The following is a 22,989-nucleotide window of genomic DNA, read 5'->3' as shown; positions in this document are numbered from 1 at the left end:
AGTAGCCTGTGGTTTATAGTTTAACACAATATGTAAAGATATATGCAGTGGAGTCCAAAGGTCTGAGACAACACTGAAAATCTGGGATTCAAATTTGAATTTAAACCTGGAAATAACAAAGATACACAATTTATGTGTGCTTTTAAAGAATGTTAACAAGGAAACTTAATGACATATTTAAAAATGTATTTAAATGACAAAATCATAAATATAAATTATTCAGTTGTATGTAGTTATATTAAGTTATTTAAATCTCACAATTTATATTAATGTAATGTAGTATGCTGCATTCAAAATAAAATCCACTGAAACACGTGGAACGGCTGATTCACCTCCAGTTAACAACAGTTCACAGAAACTACAAGACCCATAAGCCCACTGAGGGCTAGGTTGTGTATATGTGTGAGCGCGCGTGAGTGATTGAGTGCGTGTGCGCGCGAGCGCGCGTGTGTTGTCTGCCGACTCTACTGACGTCACCGCTGGAACTGCCCTGTCACGCGCTGTTAGTAAAAGTTGGGATAGGAGCTCGAGACGGAGAGCATCAGCGAAATTAAATTACGGACGAGCTCGATCAACGGTCGCGCTGTATGAGGTGTTATTGGTTTTATTCGGTTTCTAAGGCTTAGCGGGAGACACTCACCCCTCCCTCCGCTCCACGCCACGGGCAAAAAGTTCAAGCCGCTGCGAGATCGCTGAAGCTCCGCAGAAGGTCGAAGAGTTTGGATTATTGTCAGGGAGAAGCAATAATATTTCTGCCCGGGCTTAGTGAATTAAAGCGCGGAGGAAAAGTTTAAAAGTTTTGCCTTTATTAGTAGTCAATGTAGTGTGTTTATTAAAGAGTCGGCGTATTTATACGGGTGAGCCCGAGCTGTCAAACCCGATGACTACTGCAAACTGCCCCGGGAATGAAGAGCTGGACTTCAGATTGATCTTTGGGGAAGACGGGCAGCAGCCGCCGCTAGGCCCCGCAGGTCAGTGCCACTACATCGGGATACTCTGACACACTGTTTCGGTGTTGATTAACTCATAAATCATGCATCGAAAAAGTGAGGAGGTCGATAGCAAATGCAAAACACGCTATCAAAAAGCAACAGCGCTCGCCGGCTTTTCGCGCTAGCAGCTGCAGTTGTGTTTAGTTTCTTGTGTGGTTGTAAATTCAGCCAATGAAAATGCGAAGCGGTAAGTTTAGGCGCTGAGTGAACTAACCTTACTGTTTAACCAAAGAGGATCTAAGCCGGTCACAGCGGCTCAGAGCCCTTTTAGCTGCCTTCCTAGACAGCGTTTTTGGACAACATAGGCGCGTTTAAGTGGTTTGAGACAGAGCCTCCATCAATCTGACATCTGCTGCACAGTGAAATGCTATAAAAGTTTCTGTTATGACTCGCCCTTGCCTTTAGCTACAGCACATTTACTTCCATTTCACTGATGGTTATATATTCTATATATAATCATGAATGTGACGAATAAAAATCTCGAATCTTGGAAAAAGTTTCAACCCTTACGTTTCCACTAATACTGAACTTAAACGGTTTCATTTCTCCATTTTACCCTTATTTACATCAATACATCAACAGTAGCTAGTTTTGTCATCGAGTTTGCAGGTAATATTATTATTTAAAAAAATTAATGCACGAACATGTAAATGAGTCATTATCACATTTAAGAGAGAGGTGTCTCTGTTTTCCCCTTTTTAAAATAGTTTTTACACATTTTGGAGCAATATTATTATCTTTTAGTTTGGGTAAGAGAATAAAGACAGAATATAAACATGCTTGGTGTGTAGTTCATCAGACATCCCCCTAAAGTCATAAACATTTTATATATTAACTATTCTTGCTTATATCATTTAACATAATTTACATAGCTTTCAACTAGCAATTAAACTATTTAATTTAGCATTATCGCATGCCAGTCACATTACAAGACAAGACCTAAGTGCTGTTGCAGAGTAAAACTGATATTTTTACTTAAAATGCTATTTTTATAAGACAGTGTTGTTAAAATCTCAGTAAGTGTTTCCACTTCATCTGTAAATGTAGGTTATATGATATTAGTATTTGTTGTTGTTGTTGTTGTTTTTTTTAAGTTTGTCATGTAAGATTTATAATCAGAAAGGGCAGATTGTCTCCAGTTTGCGACCACCATACATGGCCTATGTGTGTGTGTTTGTGTAATTGCCTAATGAAAAAACGTGTGTGAGAAGTAGCAAACCCTATCAGCCCCTGTCAGTGTGCTCGAGTGTGTTGTGAAGGAAAGAGATTTGGGTATAGTGAAAGCAGAATGCCTGTGTGTGGGTGGACCCCGGTGTGTTTTTGTTTAAGTTTTGCATGGGTTTCTTAAAGTATTGCATGATCAGTAAATTGCATATGGAGATTGCATACATTGCCTAGGCAAACGAGGTCTAAGCATTTTGTGTCATATTTTAAAAGAATGACCACCTTGTTTTGTGTTTTATGTAAAATACTCTACCATTGTGTTTTAAGCAGTAACCCGAGTCTAATTAAGGAGGCTTTGCTTCTGTACAAAGATATTTGACCTCAAACACGGCCGCCTGATGCTCTGTGTAGACATTCACAGAAGAAAAGGGAAAACCTTTCATTTGAGACAGAAGTTTGAAGGATGTATTTGGACCAAATGTTGTAAATAAAAGAAGCTTTGTGTGCAAGTGATTTTCAGTCTTTTGCACTGTATAATTTGGACCGTATGTAGGATTTGTAAACACATACGCAGGTGTTATGAGATAATTATGAAGTACAACTGGTAGTGCACTATATATATTATAATTATTGCATATATAATATTATAATTTTTTTTTTTTTTTTTTTAGCTGCTGTATTTAGTCCAATTTTATCCTTATGAAGTGTGGAGTATTGAGAAATTTCTAACTCATGAGCCGAGAATATCATTTTGCAGTAACTTAAATTTGTATTCTGCCCCATTGTTTAGCATTATTAACAGCTATTGACTAGAGAAAATATAATAGTTACATTTAAAATAGAAAATTTTAATTCTTTGTCAGTAGGTTAGGAAAGTTTAATATCCTAATTTAAAAAAATATATATTTTTATAAAGGTAAATATGTGAGTTTTTAGTTGTTGAAAAGGTTTTATCCTAAGTGATGTCCGTTCATGTATGTCAAGAAGTCATCCGGATTTAAATGCAGCTAAAGGGCATTGCTGTTGTTACTGTACACACTTATTAGTGTTTTCTGTGCCTCTGGGCGTTGTTAGAAAAAGATAACCGATCAGTTTTTTTTTCTTTATTCGTTAATAAAGCTGAGAGAGTTCAAATTAGATCATTTTTTTGTCAAAATATTATCAGATCCTAATTAAATTTGATTAGTTTTGTCTGGTCTGTTTTTATTAACTAATTTGAGTTCCCAAATTACCAACTTTCTCAGAACTCGAAGCATGACATTATGGCCACCGAAATGCTGATCAATGTAGGCATTCGCACATTTACAGATCGAGATGGGACAAGCTGTAATTCAGACGTTCATGCAGATTTGTTTTAAAAATATAAATATGAAAGGTTTATTACCTAACATGCCCATTTTGTAGAGTAAATACGGTAATTCTCCCAAAATGCAGTTATAGACAGAGAGGAAAAAGAAACTACAAACGGATGTAAAATGAATAAAGCAACAAAGATGAGAATACAGTTCTGAGTATACTTGATTTTAACGGGAGTGCTGACAAACAGGAGGTGCGAGCAGCGTTAGATGCAGTTTTAGTGCACATGCACATTCTCACTCTCACTCATTCATCACAAGAAACCTGATTTGCCGTTGCTTATATTGCAGTTATTGCCGTTATTACACCATCAACACATTTTTCATGCTCAACCAATCAACCCTGTTACTCAAGTTACTGTAAGAAAAATGATCATATTAAATATTCAGTGACTATAATCTAACCTTTAGATCCAAACTAGCTTAATTTAGACTGTATTTTATATGCAAACCTGTTACCCTTTTTCTTCTTCCCCATTTATTTTCTAATTTAACATTGTGTATTTAATTGTCTATTTAATTTTGATATTTATGTACGTTTTTTTGCTTAAACGTAATCACACAAATCTGACAGTTTAGACAAACACGGTTCCCAAATTCAGAAATTCAGAGAGTTGTGAACAAAGAGTTTGAGGTCCTATTTTATACTCTGTCTGTGGATAGTGGCAAAAACTTCAGTATAGTATAGTATCAGTATAGACTTTTTTAATTTTTCATAGTTTTTTCTGATGCTGCTGATTTGATTCAAGGTGAGTTTTTGATCAGATTTTGAAAGTTGCTCTATACTGAGAATGTACGAAAATGAATGGTAGCTCTGTTAGTTCTCAATGGTTTTTAGTCCTGAAGTGAAATCACACAGTAGGACTGTCAGCTCGTTTGGTTAATCTGTGAATATTTGCATTGTGGCCATCGTCACCTTGAATGACCCACCCCAGATGAACTCAAGTACACGTGAGTCAACTTTCAATTTAACTTTTTTTTTTCTCTCTGTTAAGCAACATAACAAAACTAGAAACCATAAAAGTTGTATTTAAGATTTAAATAATATTTATTTTATATAAATAGGTGTATTTTTTAAATTATTTATTTAATAATAATTAAGTCATTTATGGTTGTTGTTTTTTTTAATCACTTTTCCCCGGTTAAAAAAGAAAAAGTAAGAATAGAATTAGTTGAATTATAACAAACAAAAGAAAAATAAATGAAAAGAAAAAGATTTGGACTAAATCTCCAAATCTCTCTTTTTCCTGTCACAGCAAATACACGCCATATTACTGAATCTATTGATGTGTTTATCAGTCTATTGATTGATCTATTGATTATTAATGAATCTCTGGTTGGAGATTATCATAAAGTATCAGAACAGAAACACATTATTATGAAAATTAACTGTTGCTATTTGTGTTCTGCCTTCTCGAATGATTAATCTCATAGATGTAGATAAGATCGCAATGCACAAAACTAGTATTTCATGTCCCTTGTTTGAGTGGCCTCTTTCTTTGTGGAGGTGGCAGTAGGGGCAGAAGGTGCTCTCTCAGGGCTGGGTAAAGTCAGATAGTGCAGAGCTGTCTGGCGTCATGCCCAGGCACAGCATGTGGTCTTCAGATGGCAGTGGAATTCAAGGGGAGGGGCACAAGACCCTCCTGCCCAGACAGAAACAGGAAAGAGGATTCAGTATTTCTCTTTCTCTTCACTTTCTCTGTCTCTTCATCTTTTCCATCAGCAGTTGGCTTTAAATGCCATCTGGAAGTGTGGTGGTGTTGTTTTCATGGCAAACCTTTGCGTCCATCTTCCTACAGTCTTCAGGCTCTGAAAAACCAGGTCACCAGAGCAAGAGCACCAATCTGAGGTAGTTTATGAGTGGGTAGCTAAATGTGAAAAAAAAAAAGAAAGAAAAAAGCAGGCCGTGCAGTGTTTAGAGTCTGTGCTAGCATGCATCTGCTCATCTGGCTGGCTGGCTGTCTCGGTCGTGGGAAAGACTGAAATTACATCGCTCTCAGGGTGGGTTATTTTAAGCCACAGCAAAAGAGGCAGAGGGCTGACTGCAGGTTTGCTAGTCCCGTCAGAGGATTACTCCCCCCTAGGCCAGCCAGTGCCACCGGACAAATCACCGCACCTTTGAGCCCCGCACCGCCTCACGCTGTGTGTGCCCAACAGCAGAGAAGTGTTCAAATGCTGTGCGCTACGTCCCCAGGTGAGGCCGCAGACTCCGACTCAGGTGTAGCCTTGACGCTTGTTGGTCAGGGGACGAGTAATAGGGGGCAGCTTGTCCCAGGCAGCTTAATTTAGACCACAACAGTATAACTGCAAGCCGCTAGTGTGGTGGGATGTTATCAGGAAAGCTCTCGCGACATTAAAACAGCTTTTTTGAGTGGAAAAAATTAATTGTTGTTGATGCTTTCTAAGGCAAGCATTACAGACTTTGGTTTAGGTTTTTTTTTTTTTCTAAACATTTGCATAAGTATTAATCTTCAGGACATAACTCGTCCCAAACCATTTGTGCTACAGACATAACATGAGTGGTACCTCAAATTGTGCAGCTTGCTGAGAAAAGGTGTGCTATTACTTTTCTATATTATTGGGATGAAAAATGTTGTAAATGGAAAAAAAAAAAAAGAGGAAAAAAGTCTGTTGACTTGAATCTAATGAGGAAACCATGCCAAATGCAGACTTATTCTGTGGGCTATTCGTACCAAGGAGGGTAACTATAGTGTTAAGTATGACTATAAGTTTTATTCACTCTAATTCTGTAAGAACAGGGAAGTCATTGGAATCACTTTTTAGAATTTTTTTTTTCAGCCGGACAGTGATTTTTATATATATATATATATATATATATATATATATATATATATATATATATATATATATATATATATATATATATATATATATATATATATATAATATATTAAAAAAAAAAACATTGACAGCCAATCAGAATTTACCGTACTTTAACAAGCTAGAGCATTTATAGTGGCATACAACACAAATGTTGCACCCATTTAGAGAAAATTGTCCATTGTGAATAGTAGACATAGTGTGATCGTCATCTGCTCAAGCATGCAGGGCTTTATTTGTGTTAATGAAGTTGATATATACATTTTTTGATATATTCATATGTGATTTCGCCCAGGGTTTGAATCAGGCTAAAAATGCTGACTCATTTTTGCTTCTGCAGAACCGTGTTAACATGCAACATAAAGGTGTGAATGATCTGCTTGCAGGCGATCCATTGCAGAGGAACCGTGGAGATATTATGGATATTGTAGCAAGTGTACATGAAAGTGTCTTAAGTTAGCAATAATAGTTTTTTTTTTTATCAACAAATTTCAATCTTCAGTTGTTCAATAAATTTTTTTGACCATATTTGTGAGCAGGAGAACCTCAACAGCCCTGCCAGCTCAACTCTGCTGGGTTAGATGCATAGTTAAGTTAATCCAAGAAAAAAAATGCAAAACAAGATATTTCGCAGAATGTTGTAACCAAAGGGTTTTGGTTGACATTGACCTCATTGTAGAAGAAAGAAAGTCATGCTTGGAACAACATCAGAGTGAGTAAATGCTGACATAATTGAAATTTTGGGGAAAACTATCCCTTTAATGGCCCAGATTAAATGATGTCAGTGGCAGTTGGTAAGTAGATGTCTCAAGGCCTTACCAGTGACCAGTGAACATCTCATCTTCACTTCATTATTTTATATGTAGTCCAACAAATATAATCTAAAATGCTTCCTTTTCTGTCTCTTTTCCTCTGTAAAGGCAAAGGCATGTATTACTAACTCTACAGCAGGCTACTGATCGTTGTCTCTGGTGGTTATATTCATGTGGCGCTGCTGTTCTTAATTTGGCGAGCTTCATGTTGATTCGCTGCCAGACGCGGTGTTGTAATACATGAGAGTGAATCAGCTTTACATGCATTCAGGGCACTTGACACTAATGGTCAGGGGCATCAACATTACAAGCTCATGTCCCACAAGTCGTTTCTGGAGCTTTGTTTGGTGCCATTTAACTGTTAGCTTAGCTCCAGCAAGAGGACCATGTGTACCAGAGATTCGCCTGACTCACTGGGCTGCAGCCTGTGTGAGAGAGGGTCTGTAATGTGCTGGGTGTGAGGGGCTTGTTTCCTGGGGCGAGGCATGAGCAGATATGTGTAGCATTTGTCTAGTTTAAATTTAGTGTAACTGAAACCAGCAACATTCATAGGATGCTAATGCAAGGGAACGTTTCAGAAGTAGAGATAGAGAGACGGGGGTGTGTTGGATAAGTCACAGGTGCTAGCTGATTTTACATTTCAAATGAGATGCGTCACAGAAGCACCTTTGGCAGTGTCCTTTAGTCTTTTTTTTAAAAAACCATTGATAAGATGACTAATTGTTTTCGTTTACAAAAATAATAATAATATTAATTTTAACAGTGTTTTACTTTTGAAGTACACAACTGTCTGTGGGGTCAGTATTTTTATTTATTATTTTTTTTTAAGAAGTTAATACTTTTATTTAACTTGGATGCATTAATATGATTAAAAGTGACTGTAAAGACATTTAAACTGTTACAAAATATTTTGATTTGAATTAAATTCTCTTTTCCTGAAGGTTCTAATCACCAAGAATCTTAAAAAAAAAAGATAATTGTTTATATTAAATAGTAAGTAAGCTGTTTTCAACATTGATAAGAATGAACTTTTTTTTTTTTTTTTTGAGCACCAAATCAGCATATTACAATAACCTGTGAAGGGTTGATGACCCTTGAGTAATGGCTGCTGAAAATCCAACTGTAGTGTCACAGGAATAAATACTTTTTTTAAATAATAATAATAATAATAAGTTGTTTTAAAGTGCATTCATATTTAAAAAACAATTTAAACTATATTTTAAGAGACCTCTTTCAAAATGATTGAAATTATTAAAAACACAAAACAAGTTTTTCTAAGATTTTCATAATACATATTACTATATATAATACTATTTAAAGTTGCTGAAATGCATGTACTAATTATTGAATTAACTACTCTTAACAATTATGAATTTTTTTTTTTTTTCATTTTCACATTTGATTGGAATATAGTAACAATTTACACAGACTTGACAAAAGCAGGCACATTTTTATTTTGCAGTTGGTAATGCCACCATTTTCTTAGCAAATTGCATCAACATAATTTTCAGTCCGAAGCAGGATGCGATTTGTAGGGTTGGGTACCGAAACCCGGTACCAATATGGCACCGGTACCTATGGAACTGATATGCACCGAACCGAATAAGAATGCAGATTTCGGTGCCTCATTTCGGTGCCTCTTAAATGCCTGAGCAATGGATTTAAATATTTGTCCTGGTTCTCCAAAATGTACACAAGTAGCACGCTAGGGTTTTTAAGCGAGGCTATAGCATTTATCTCCATAAAGATCTCATCTCATCTACTGTAAAGATGTTTCCTCCAGTGAAAATTGAGCCCTTAACAAATATGAACGCATACTTTAATTACACTTATTTAAATATACTTCATTTAATTATACATATTTTATACATACACTATGGTGCAAAAGTCTTAGGCAGTCTGTTGTCAGACCACTTGTGCATTCAAAATCTCACTAGATTATTATTCAGATTAATGGCAAAATGAATGTTTGGAAATGTAAACTGATATTTCCTTCTGACATACAAAAGCAAAAGATCTAAAATAACTGTCTTAAAACTGTGGAAACTACTAATGTGCCTAAGACTGTACTTATTGCTAATTTATAAAGAATGACAATACAGTCATTCACTGAACTGATTAAAGACCGTGACAGACAGCACTCATCTTAACTAAATATCAGAGTGCTTGACAGAGATACAGTAGAAACATTATGTGTGGTTTTGTATTAAATAATGACCCGGATCATGAAATACATTTATTGGTCTTAGAGTAAGGGAAGCTTGGGAAATGAGAGCATCAAATGAGTGTGTGAATGCTATGGATTTATTTTAAAATTTGTAATGTTCTTTAATGTTATCCTTTTTAGTTTTTTTTTTTTTAATTTTTAATTTATTTTTATAGAAGTATCGATACAGGCACCGTTTAGGCACCAGTACCATTTTAAAAGTATCGAAATGGCATCAGTATCGAATAAAACCCAATCGATACCCAACCCTAGCAATTAGGAGGCATTCACACAGGACTTTAGTTCTTAATCATGTTTTACTAGTGTTTTTTGTTTTCTGAAATAAGTATTTTCAGGGAGTGCCTGAGTACTGTTTATTTATCTGTGTTAAATACCATACTCAGATAAAATGTATATATTTAATGATCTGTAACCACAAACTGGGATTCCGAGTTCAGATTGTTTGATCTTGCAATTTTTTTCTTTCCTCACACTTGTTTGTTGCATTGTACCTGAGGTCCCTAGTATTCCTCAGAGTCACCGCTTCACTTCCTTCCCCTTCTATTGGTCCCTAAGGCACTGTTACACAATTTACCCTCGGGCCGTTGTGTAATTAAAAGTGTGTCTCACAGCTGGATAGTTGTGTGTGTGTACAGTACGTCTAGGTTGAGGCGTATCGCAGATGAGGCTCTGAGACTTTTGGCGGCTGAGATGATGAGTCTATTTTGATTCACTGCAGTAATTGTGCTTTCAGTCATGTAAATTTCTTCCTTTGCTTAAAAGATGTCCTTTAGGCCACAAAAACCTAACTTAAGTGTAGTAATGCAGAAAGTAAAATCACTAAACCCTAATTGGCATTCATTTTTTCAGCGCTAGTTCTCGGTTTCTTTCTATCTTTTGTTTTTTCTTTTTCTTTTTTTTTTTGGCTGCAGTTGGAACCAAAGGGTTTCTCAGATAGGGAGCAAAACAAACTAACATGATGATCTAAATATTCTGGTTCGTGGTAAGTAATATAATGATGCCAAGGCTTTGTATATAGTGTCTGTAAGCAAAATCAAAGTCTTTTGATTTCTTTTTGCTCTGTTGACCGCTTTGATCTCAGGTGAATTCAGCTTCCTTTCATATACAGTTTGAACAGGCAAAAAGCACTGTTTATGATTCATAGGGAGAGGCATGAGGCCTTTCTTTTTGGTTTTGGGAATCGTAAGTTGCTCTGTAATGGGAACTGCAATTGACCATGGCGTAAGATCTGAAACTAACTCCATTGCTTTGGTTATTTCAGCAGTGATTGACAAGGTTGGGACTAAATGAACCTGAGGCGTTCCCTCTGCTGGCTGAGCTTTGTTTATCCTGTAATGTTATCACAGCATGAGATGGTTTAATTAGGGAGCTTTATTTAGAAAGCAAACATACGTTCATGTTGGCTTAGGCTGCCATCACCTAGCACAGCGGACATCTGCAGCTTGTTGATGTAACTGGCTGCAGAACGGGGCTCACCTGCATGGGGAAAAATTGGCTAAAAGCTGTAAATTAAGACTGAGACAAGGTGAATGTTGTGAACTGATGTTTCTTTATTATAATGTCTAATTCACACCAGAAACATCTGCTAATACACTTGCTTTGGTCCAGACCAAATACAATGTTGGTTTTTTTTTTTTTTCTGTTTGGTGTGGTTCGCTTTCACACTGCCCTTTTTGCAAGTGAACGAGAAACTGTAAACAAGACACAAGATGTGCTTAAGATCATCAATTCATTAGTTTATCCATTAAACCATACCAGAGTTCATTTGGAAGCGGACCGAGATGGTTGTTTGGTCCTCACCCATGTGCGATTGCTGTAGTCACACCGTCCCATAAGATCTCCACCAATCGAACCAAACAAGACAGGTGTGAATACACCCTAAAAAGATATGACTTTTCGTTCTATTCAGTTTCTGTTATAAGATTATAGAATTCCATTTTGAAGACCAAACGTTATTAAATGCAGACAGACTTCAGATTACATTACGAGCTGCCAGGGCGGTCAATGGTTTCACCTTTTTTTTTCTTTTTTGTATTATAAGAAAATGTAAAACTGTTTCATAAACTATTTGATTTAAGGCCGCTTTTATGAATAGAACGATGTCAATATATTTTCGTAGAGGCAATTTATTAATTCATATCCTAGATTGAATTAACTATAAAATATTATGTTTAAAATGTAAACACAAGTTAATAAAGCAGAATCATATTTTTCAGTTTCACCTTTGCATTTAAATCTTACCTAATATCATATTTTTTGCAACATGTAGAGTGATTCATCAGTCATGGGTCTGCTACAATGCGGCATGTAGGCCTTCTTGTTTCTTGGAAGGATGACTTGTCATCTTTTTTCACTTCCTAAAGCAATGGTTTAGTGTGTGCAAAAGTTATTTGCTACTCTAGAAATCAGTTTTGTAAATTATGGGACCTATTTATAGAACAGGCTCGTTCTACAAATATCTATAGGGCTTCAGCTTAAAGTTAAATTAATCTTATTGGTTATTTTGATAAAAGAAATGTAAATTTGGCAAATTCACTGCCACAAACAAACCAACAATATTTGATTATTGTCTCAGCTTGCTGCATGCACAATGTGACACAAAAACAGCAATGTAATCTTTTTTCATGCTACACTGCTGCTTGTTGGAAAAAAACAACAACTTGTTACTGGAAAAGGTGAATTGTTCTGAAATCAGCTAAGCTATGCTACTGGAAATATAGTTAATAAAAATGAGCAAATACATTTTTAAAACTGTCTTTGTGTGTGACCGCAGAATCCCAGCTGACCTCTTTCAAATGAGTCTGCTTGACTGAGAGCTTCTAACATCGACTAATGAGATACACATATGCCCCCACACTCGTATGCAAGCTTAGACAAAGGCAAAAACGCACACACTAACATACACATACAAATACTCGTGCCGTGCGTCTCTTTGTGTTCTTAATCGGCTACCGTTGAGCGCTACAGAGATGTTGGTGCTACAGGTGTGGGCTGCTCTGTGCAGCTTGCGTCAGTGTTTAGAAGTGACGGCACTCTGCCAACAGTTCTTAGAAATAGGCAGTGTTAGGAGGAAGCTTGTTTGGTCAAGAGAACACGCTTATTCAAAGTCTTCATCATTCGATTTCTGATTTACAATCAATTGTTTTTTTATTTTTTAGGCCAGTTGTATGAGAGAGACAGATGTTTGATCTGTAAGAAAAAACCTTTGTACATGCAAGTGTTTTCTACATAGGGAACTCCGGATTAGGTTACACCCATCACTACAGATGATACGCACACACTAGCACTCAAGTCAGGATGTTGTGTAAGCAATTCAGGAATTGACCCTCTTTGAGGCATGTACCTAGACCTCTTATAGCCCAGAGTTCACGCGGGTTGTCGAAACAGTGGGAAATTTCCCAATTACCTGAAATTCGGTACTGGTACCCAACTGTAGCTTTTTTTTACTGCTTTACTCTATTTACTCTGTGTAATTTTTTTTCACCCCCTACCCCACCCCCGCCCCAATTTTAATAGGCTAATAATAGTTTTTTTCTACTATAAAGAAATTCATCTGGTTGTAATATTTATTTTTATAATTTATTTGTTTTATTTAAATTTGATAGAAAGGGAATATTTAAATATGTACATAATGCTGTAAAAAAGTAATACAAGAGTAATATATTTCTGTTACATGTTAAACCATACTTATATTTTGACCGGTTGCCATGAAGTTCCTGTGTGTATACTATATGATGATACTAGTTTTCTCAAATTAAATGCTTAAAATCTTGCGAAGTGACTCTCACAGCAGCTCTGGAGATTAAGGTTTTGTGTTCATTCCGTTATACAGTGAGACACAGAGGCCAAAAATCAATGCGAGGGTCACATGTGTCACCCGCGTTTCCGTCATTCATATGAACAGAGGCAAGTGGAACATGCAGGATTCATATTTAAACCATCTTTTTGCGTTTTAATATTCACAAACTCTAGTTCGTATCACGATTCGAATTAAGTGGTAGACCTACTTCTGATTCATTCATCCAAAATTGACGAATTCTGTGATATTCCACGCTATAGAGTAAATTGCGTTTTTATGAATGATCCTGTCAGCATTTTCGCAGGAACCATATGACCCTAGAAATGTAACCATACTTCAAAACATTTCGGCTCGTGTGTTGTTTGAAGGAGCTGCAGGAGTAACATCATGTCACAGGGTATCTTTCTCTCTCTCTGTAGCGTATGTGGCCAGATGTGTTCTTAGGTACTGTAATTTGGCACCGATTGATTTAACATGAATCGGTACTCGGTAGTACCAACGCAATTCGATCGGTACCCTGAAAAATACCAAGTTCGGTACCCAACCCTAAGAGCCAGGGGTCACAAATGCACTTTTGATATTTTATGTTGGCCTAAAGCTCAATTCTTGAGTTGCCAAATGTTTTTCACAAAGCATCAGCAAAACAAATGACTCAGGAGAGAAGCTGGGGAAAGCAAAACAACATGTGCAGGTAGGAAAATGATGTGACGCAAGACTTGAAAATGGAGCCAAAATGGAAAATCGAAGAAAGCAGGATTGCTCTTAAATTAAGCTTGCGTGTATAAATGGTCTGTTTTCCTATACTAGATTTTCACTGAACTGATATGTGTACCTGAAGTGAGTAAAAGTGCATTCCTTAACCAACAAGTTACCGAGACGTCATTGGTACATTGAAGTCACAGCACGGATAATTTGATGTTGATTCATCTATTGCATGGACCAGGCATCCCTTAAAGTTCATTACAGCATCTGCCTCCATCTTTCATTAGTGGTGGATGAATTAAAACAGTTGCATTGTGACAGGTGCGTTAGTGTAAGTACCGTTCTGCCTTCATAGCAGATGTAGATGTTTTAGAGAGGTCCATGCTTCATCTGTGCTTAATTGAATTATGTGGACGTCATTACTAATGGAGGAAAGGGCTTGAGTTTTTCATTCCTGTCGTCAGTTCGCATCCTGAATGCATTCAAGGAATCAAAGCAAATAAACTGTTAGTGTGTTTGCATGCTGACACGACCTCCCTCACAGTCCTGGTCTGATATTACATGCACACCAACACACTGCACAGGTAGGGACAATTGGTCTCACCTCTGGGTGACTTTACTGGCGAAAGCCCGTGGATTAGTAGTGTCACGGACTGTGCAAGGCATTGAGTGCTTCTCAGCGCACTACAGCGATTTCCCCCTATTATTAGCTTAGGAACAGCAAAGCCTCTTAGGGCTCTTTATTTAACCAGATAGCCAGTCTGATGTGGAACTGAACAGTGTCTGATATAAGCAGGCAGACGCTGGGACTCCTCTCCTAAATACTGCATAAGATCAGTTGTAATTTCCTCATCATAGATTATTACTGACCCAGGTTCTGTGATACTGAGCTTGGAACTGGACGAAAGGTTTCCATGAACCTCAAGTAACTGTCACATCGTTCAAGGGGTAAATTAGAGTTGTTGTCCTAACTAAACTGCATCCCATATTAGTCAGAATGCTACACTTTAGAAGTTTCCCTCATTTCCTTCCAGCAGATGGTTCTGAGGTGATCTGGGTCAGGTTTTCTCTCACTGACGTTCCCAGCAGACATAAGGTAGCAGATACAAATGTTGTCTGTGTGCGTGTTTGTGTGTAAAAGGCAGCAGACATCAAGTATGCAACATGTTTGTACTAACAGTACCATTCAGTGGGGTTAAATTAAGTTTTTATATAAATACTTTTATTCAGCAAGGATGCAAATAAATTACTGAAAGGGAACAGTGAAGACATTTATAATATTACAAAAGATTTTAGTTCCCAAATAAATGTTGTTCTTTGAGCTTTCGATTCATCAGAGAATTTCAGCTCTGCTGGCGGCAAAAAATTCAGCCTTGTCATCACAGGAATAAATAAAAAGTAAATGCAATAAAATAGAAAACAGTTTTTTTAAATGTAATATTTTAAAGTATTATTGATTTTACTTCTTTAAAAAAAAAAAATGAATAAATCAGCACTTGGAACAGTAGTGTTTGTTTTTGAAAATAAGATTTTGGAACTAATTGAAATGTGCTTTGTGACCATTTTTGTTTATAAGGACAGTGAGACTGAGGACAAGAAATTATACAGAGCTGGATTGGAATTTGCACCACGGTGTCAGAGCATTTGCACTTGCTGTGCTGCGGCTCCCAACACATTTCCATTTTATGAAGGATGATGCAGATGTCATGTTGCTGTATGTATTTTTATCATGTGAGGACTGCCACAATACTTTCATCATAGTATTCATTAGCTCTGCTAGGGAGGCTGGAAGGTCTTTTGGGGGAACAATCTGTTCTTGGAGAGCAAGTTGTCGTGCTCATCACTCATTTTCTGTTATTCTGCTCTCTCTTTCTCTCACACTATAATTTAAAGAAATATATATTTCTCTCTCCACATCTTTATTCTCTGCCTTAAAGCTGCAGAGTGCAATTTCTGTGGCATTATTAGCCATTTCACTCTTTTGGGTGTTTGAGCTTCCAGGATCAGACATCGCAGAGTAACTTGCTTTAGAGCAATAAGACAATTCTGATTCCAAGTCTGCTTATTGATTTTCATTCTTAAGGAAAAACTTGTGATAATAGGGTGATGTGAATATAAGAAGGACAGAATGACAATTTTTTTTGTTGAAACAAGGAACTGGTGAAATCCAAATTGGTGCATCTCTTAAGATGTCCAACCTGAACCTTAAACCAGACTCAAAAGCATCAGCCTGCTTTTCCACTGCTCTCACGAATCACAGCACTCTTTATCTCTCTCTTTCAGTCTTTTTTTTTTTTGCCTTTATTTTACCCCGCATCATTGTATTTATTCATGGCGCTATGCTAATGAACTGCCAGCGTTTGGTGGATTAATCAAAGCCTCTTCTCCCTCATGAATGAAGTTCAGCATGAAATTGTGGGTAAAAAAAAAACAGGCTTTGCCGATTAACTCTAGGCTTTAAAGATCTCACACTTTTTCTATGGAGTGTTATTCCGAGCATTTTCAAGTTAGTGTACCGCAGCATCTTTGTAGAACATCACAGCATTGTGTGTGTCAGATTGATAGAGTAAACTCCCAGTGGTCTGTTTCCCTTGGGGTCAGAGTTCACAGTTGGATTGACATGCTGAGTCTTGTGTGACACATAGGTTTGTCCCCCTTCCTGTTTGTCAGGCTCTGGCGTCACACATAGGCATGTCTTATGACAGGGAGTGTGTGGAGCATCTATAAATAAGTCAATCAGATGGAGGGGGATAGAGAGAGGTAAAAATAGAGAGAGGAGAAACAGGATAGAGAAACATAAATGAAAGAATTTTGAAAGGGAAAAAAAAGAACACTGGGTGAGTCGGTCAAAGGAGAATAATTGAGATAAAGGCCATGACTCCATTTACATTTATTTAGCTGATGCTTTTATCCAAAGTAGCACACCAGTGGGGAATCAAGATGGTAGTCAACGAGACTTGATTGTGTTGCATTGTGAAATCACAACGCTGATTTTTTTTTTTTGGACTCTGTAGGGCTATATGCAGCTTGTAGAAACACATCTCTCTGGCTGCTCACTGCTGTCTGGCCCTGTCAGGCTCCCTCTGCCCAGTCACTGGAAGCTCATCAATAACCTTTAATAGACCACAGGCACAATATGCTCTGTGGGTGTGTGTCTGTACAGTATTAGTGCATAATAGCCATCTGTGTGTGCGCGAGATGGCGTTATTAATAGGGTCGGTCTCTATGTGGTGACAGGCTAAAGCATGCGCCTATGTGCGAATTTGTTTCCCGTGTGTTTTTTGCGCACGTCCTGAGATAGATGACATGTGCACGGGTTATTCCTCTCTGGATTTGAGCCCATCTGTCGCCCCACCCGAAATTCTCCCCATTGACTAACCCACTGGCTCTCTGTCTCATTATATCTGCTTTTAAATGGATCTGACTCTATGGATCCTGCTCTCGCTCACTCTCTTTCTGTGCTTCTCACCCCTACAGTCCCCGTGCGCTGATACTGAGATATCAGTACTGTTTGTGCTATAATGCTCTCATTGTTAACCTGTTGCTAGCGTTGTAGCGTCTGCAGATTCCCCAGTGGCTTGTTTGCAGCTAGCCTGAGTCTTTCCTTTTCAAGGCTATCAGAACAGCAGTCCAATAAAGGAGAGAGAGAGGAGAGAAAATAGCCTGTTCTCTTTCATCCCTCTTATCAGCAGACAGAGACCTTGAAGTGCCTCAATAGACAGTAATTATTTATGTGTTAGTTATACGAGCAATTACACTGTGAACTTTGGCAAATGTTATACAGTTTCTATAAGCGACTTATTTTATGCACCTATCCTGTCCTGTCTTTAAAACTCTATCCCTAGAACTGTAGAATGCTTTTTATATACTTGATATGTGTATGTTTATATGTATCTAATGAAAAATAATAAATCTATCAATTAAAAATACTTCTCTGCAGGGCAGCTGTTTGGGATCTCTCCATCAAAGCACAGCCACTGAAAAGAAGTGCCAAAAAATCACTGCCTTAACAATGATAGAAACGACATTTAAAATGTTATCCTGGTTTTAAATCAGTATATCACACACATCTTATGTAAACATGCAGTTTTTTTTAACTCTTTTTAATATTTTCTATTTTGCATTGATCGTTTATCATATTCACACCAACACAAAATGTTCTGCACAGAAATTTGGGACAAATTTGCGATTTTTTCATATATAAGTGAAATAAAAAAAATACAGGTGGACTAAAAGACAATGCATATTCACTCTATGACAGTAGGTGGTACATATGGAAAAGCAGAAATTTAGCGGTCCACAAGGGTATCAGTGCACAGCTTTCTATTTCTGACACCCACTTGCATGTCAGATAGTATTCATGTTTCCCAACCGCCGTTCTGATTTTTCTATTTACTACACTGTTTATCAAACAAATCCAAATACAAGAGTTGTAAACAGTCATTAATACACATTCTTTTAACAGATAGTCCACACTCCACCTTTGTCATTCTGGGTAAGCGCATTGTTGGTAGAATGTTTTTTTGTAAGGCACAGTACATCTCTTCTGCATCATTAATGGAAATCTATTCCCTCAAAATGTTTCAGAACTCCACTGGCTATACTATACAAATGCTTATTTTGTCTCTTATTCTTCTAACTAGGGATGTCAAATTTCGATTATTTCCATGATCGATCGTCGTTTAAATTAACGATCAATTAATCGATTAATCGTTAACCATAATACTGCAAAATGCGTCTATTGCAGGCACGCAGTCAGCGGTATGACAGGATGTGCAAAAGCCACACACACACACACACACAAAACGCTTTCTCACTTGAATTAAAGAGGTTTTAGTCTGAATAAAATGCTAGTAGCAGGATTATAAAATGAATAGATGCGATTATGATCATTTGATAAAATGAAGAGAGCGCGCCATACTTTTGAGGTCATTTTACTTTGTTGACAGTTTCCAATCCCGCACGGAGAACGCTGAATGCGCCTCTTTAAATGGTTTTGTGGTGCTCGTTGTTGTATTTTAAAGCACAATTGCAATGTTTTCAACTGACATTATTGTATAAAATTATCCGAAATGTGGAGCGCGTGTGACTGCGCTGCACATTAAGTGAACTACATCGGCGCTGCTGCACCAAAACACAGTTGCTCACATTAATTTGATCCTGCTGGATTCTGTCCTAGAAAATGTCAGATTTTTAAAAATCCGGCATACAGCGCATTAGATCGTGACAGTGCATGCGTGCAGACGAGGATGAGCGAGCGCGGCTTTGGCTAGATTTATTTGGAGGTTATTGCTCATGTCTCATTCGGCACAAATCGAAATGTTTCCATATTCGCAATGTATTTGAATGTTAAACTATTATTTATAATGTAAACTAGGCTTGTACTTAACACGCATTCGCATATAGACGGAAAAGATGATCCTCTTCATATGAGCAAAAACGTCCTTGGCATAACAGCAGAGTGGACCGGTATACTACGGTCTATTTAAACTGACCAGTGTAACCTTTTAATGTTTAGTTGACATTTTATTTTGATAATGAACAGACTGCGATGTAAGTTTGAATCGCTAGAATATACGTGTGCAGCAGGCTCCGGTGCGATCGAAACAGCTGAGACATTAAAAATATATATATATTTTCCACAAAAGTGTTTACTTTCATTTGTGCACACTCACAATAAAAACAGAAGATTTGTGCTCTTGTAAAATAAAGCAAACAAACAGAATGCGTTGTCATCCTTTTTTTTTTTTTTTTGTGAACTTATGGAGCGCCCACACTTCTGTTTTAAATCCGTTAATCTTAATTAGCCTATTTAAGTCGGATATATTTCGCATAGCCTATTTAAAAAAAAAAAAGCATGAAAAGAAATTGTTATTTTTATGTTGGGCCTATTACTTAGTAGGCTATAAATTTTCCTTAAAGCATCCCATTTTGTCCCAGGGCTTAGAGCCTGTGCCCTAGTCAGGTCCATGCAGAAACTTGTGAAAGATGCTCGGCGTCACCGTTTAGTGACAGCAGTGAATGCTCCAGGAATGTGTCGGTCACAGCGCCTATTAATCGCCGTTTTGAATCCAGCAATTATTTATTTAGAAATGATAAGATCTGATTATGACAAGTGTGGTATAAAAGCTTTGTTTATTAGAGGAATAATAGGTTAACTGGAAAATGTTAGATCGCGACCATGCTTTTGGACCCCATAGTCTTCATTTACGCGGCTTTGTTCTGGTTTGCCGGTTGGTCACGAATTTCCACAAATTCAGTATATTTAAGCATTGTTTCTTTTCATAAATCTTCATAGTCTAACCCTCTAATTTCCCAGGTTTATTTTATTATCTTTCGCTTTTAATAACTGTTTTCGCATCTCTTACTGTGGTAAACATGGGAAGGGAAATTAAAGATTTCATGAATTAAGAATTCGTTCGATTTATTAATTTGTTCCCTTATTTCACTTAAATCATGGGTTATTTAGGGAACAAAATGAATGAAACATGGACAATTGCCACATTAATAATTCGTAGGAATGAATTAACAAGTTGTAGGAATGAATAGACTACCTGTCCTGTCACTGTGTCCCGCAGCCCTGCAAAGCGCACGATATAAAACAGTTATCTGATGAAATGATTAGTAACTACATTTCTATTGCATTTAATGTTGAAGAACTTTTATGTTGTTTCTATTTTAATGTACTTTAAAGTTTAAATCACATTAAAAGCTTAATTTGTACATTGTGAATGAATGATGATGCTTTTATATATAGTCACCGTCACTCACAGCCGCTCGCACGTGTTGAGTGCGCATGAGCCGCACGCAGCCCAACATTGAATCGGTTAACCGACCATCCATAGCCTTAATCGATTGCATCTCTTATCGACAATTAATCGATCATAGATTAATCGTTGACATCCCTACTTCTAACCGTTTAATCCTCTCCATGTTTTGTCTTGTTTTTTGTATTTTTAGATCTAGAAACAGATGAAAACACATCATTTTACATCCTCAATGTGGGGCAACCTCCTTCAGTGGTGAACCAATCACACGGTCTCCAGCGGCATGGAGGCCCTCCCCCAGCCCAACTCATTTCCACATCCCCATCTCTGCAAGCCCACCACAAGGCCTATGAGCCCAGCTACGGGCACCAGGACCCTAAATACATGCCCACAGGGGTTGTCGGAGGAGGCAATGGCCCACCGAAGGCCTTTGAATGTCCCAGCATCCAGATCACCTCCATCTCCCCGAGCTGTCAGCAGGAGTTGGAGGCCAGCGAGGATGAAATGAGAGCGAAGGGTCCGGATGGAGACTACCACGATAGACCTCTGTCTCGAGACCACCTGTACCTGCCCCTGGATCACTCGTATCGAGATTCATCCCTGAGCCAGAGTCCATGTAGCAGCCTTTCCTCTCGTAGCTGGTTCTCCGATGCATCATCCTGCGAATCCATCTCACACGTGTACGATGACGTGGAGTCAGAGCTAAATGAAGCAGCAGCACGTTTCACTCTGGGCTCGCCGCTCACCTCACCCGGCTGCTCTCCACAGGCTGGACCGCAGGAGGAAATGTGGCAACCGCAGCATCACCATCATCACCCGGCCTTCACTCACTCCCTTTCTCATTCGTATGGCCATTCTCTCTCGCCCCGCCAGTCACCTTGCCACTCGCCCCGTACCAGCGTCACGGATGAGAACTGGCTGAGCCCTCGCTCACCCTCACGGCCCTCTTCACGTCCGACATCGCCCTGCGGGAAGAGACGCCACTCCAGCGCTGATATATGCTACATGGGCTCTGTATCGCCCCATCACTCCCCGACTGCCACACCAGGCCCCTCGCCCAGGGGGAGTGTGACCGAAGACACCTGGATAGGAAGCCCGTCTATGGGTGTATCTCCTTTCCAGTGTTGCCCCTCTGAGGCTGACATCCCCTCCAAGACAAGGAAGACCTCCCAGGACTGTACAGCAGCAATCCAGTCAGGAAAGGGTGACCTGGGCATGGATGACTCCGGGAGTATGTCTCCTTTGCTTGACTCACCTGCTGAAGACGGCATGCACGGATTAAAGAAGGATGGATCTGGAGAGCAGTTTCTTTCTGTCCCATCTCCCTTCACATGGAACAAACCCAAACCAGGACACACACCTATTTTCAGGTAAACTCCCTCTGCTTTGAGTTGACATTAGAGTAACCATTATTGAGTTCATGCGGGTATAGCTTTACATTGCTTCTTTCCTGCAAGTGTTCATGTGTAGAAACAATAACCCTGTTCCGAAACCAGAGTGAATTGACTATGACATTGTCAGTGGTCTTCTAAGGTAGCATCCAACTGACAGAGAACCTCATGTGACTGATTTGGCTGCAACTGTTTTAGATGGGCTCTCGCATGCAGCACACAAATAGCACTTCTTAAAGCACAAGAGACTCAACTTATAAATGATCTTCGTTTTATTGCCAATAAGCAATAATGCGATGGGATATATTTTTATCCAAATAAATAAAACACTGAAAACTAAAATCAACAAGTGAATTTAAGCATCACAACATTCTGAAATATGGATAATCATTTTGATCCAGTATACATTTAGAGTAGCATGATGAGGCAGTTGAGTGAACTGAAGAAAAGAAAGAGTTAAATGTGTGTCTGCTATCCATATCAGAGCATCAGATAATGGCTGTGTGTGTGTGTGTGTGTGTGTGTGTGTGTGTGTGTGTGTGTGTGCGCATGCTACTCAGAAGACGATGGCCTATCAGTAAAGAGAGTGTGTGGCTATGGGTCGCTAACGTTATCCTACACGCACAATGATTCTTTTAGCGACTGCACCAACACAACACAGTTTTTAACTCAGTCAGGCCCCTTCATTAATTATCCCAATGTGTAGTATACACCCTTGATTCTAAAGTCGCATAAGAAATAAGCACATAGTCACAGAACTTTGCTCTTCTCCTCACAAACATGTCAAGAAACTTCTAGCAGAGCAACACACATTGTAGGAGCAGTGTTGACTAACATCTTTACAGTTGTACCTTCATACGACAGAGACATGATACCTGATCCCTGTTATATGAGCCCACAGCTCTGCTGTCTGCCATCGGACCTGTTTGTGAGTGAGTG

At 38.3% G+C, this 22,989-nt stretch overlaps 1 protein-coding gene across 2 annotated transcripts in view; it reads left to right on the top strand.

Moving 5' to 3' along the window:
• Window positions 1-438: 438 nt before the first annotated feature.
• The window catches only part of nfatc3a (nuclear factor of activated T cells 3a), a 68,895-nt gene continuing 46,344 nt past the window's right edge, over window positions 439-22,989 (top strand). Inside the window, exons 1-2 of one of the 2 annotated variants that reach the window (XM_052560818.1) lie at window positions 439-971; window positions 20,853-22,029. In XM_052560818.1, coding sequence (XP_052416778.1) covers window positions 881-971; window positions 20,853-22,029 — 1,268 coding nt within the window. In that variant the 5' untranslated portion in view covers window positions 439-880. Of the gene's footprint in view, window positions 972-4,637; window positions 5,706-20,852; window positions 22,030-22,989 lie in introns of those variants that run through there. The other variant, XM_052560819.1, reaches the window with a different exon arrangement.

Source organism: Carassius gibelio, chromosome B7 (genome assembly GCF_023724105.1).
Source record: "Carassius gibelio isolate Cgi1373 ecotype wild population from Czech Republic chromosome B7, carGib1.2-hapl.c, whole genome shotgun sequence".
NCBI classification, from domain to species: domain Eukaryota; kingdom Metazoa; phylum Chordata; class Actinopteri; order Cypriniformes; family Cyprinidae; genus Carassius; species Carassius gibelio.
Note: the sequence above shows the minus strand (reverse complement) of the source record. Positions and strands in the feature narration are given on the sequence as shown.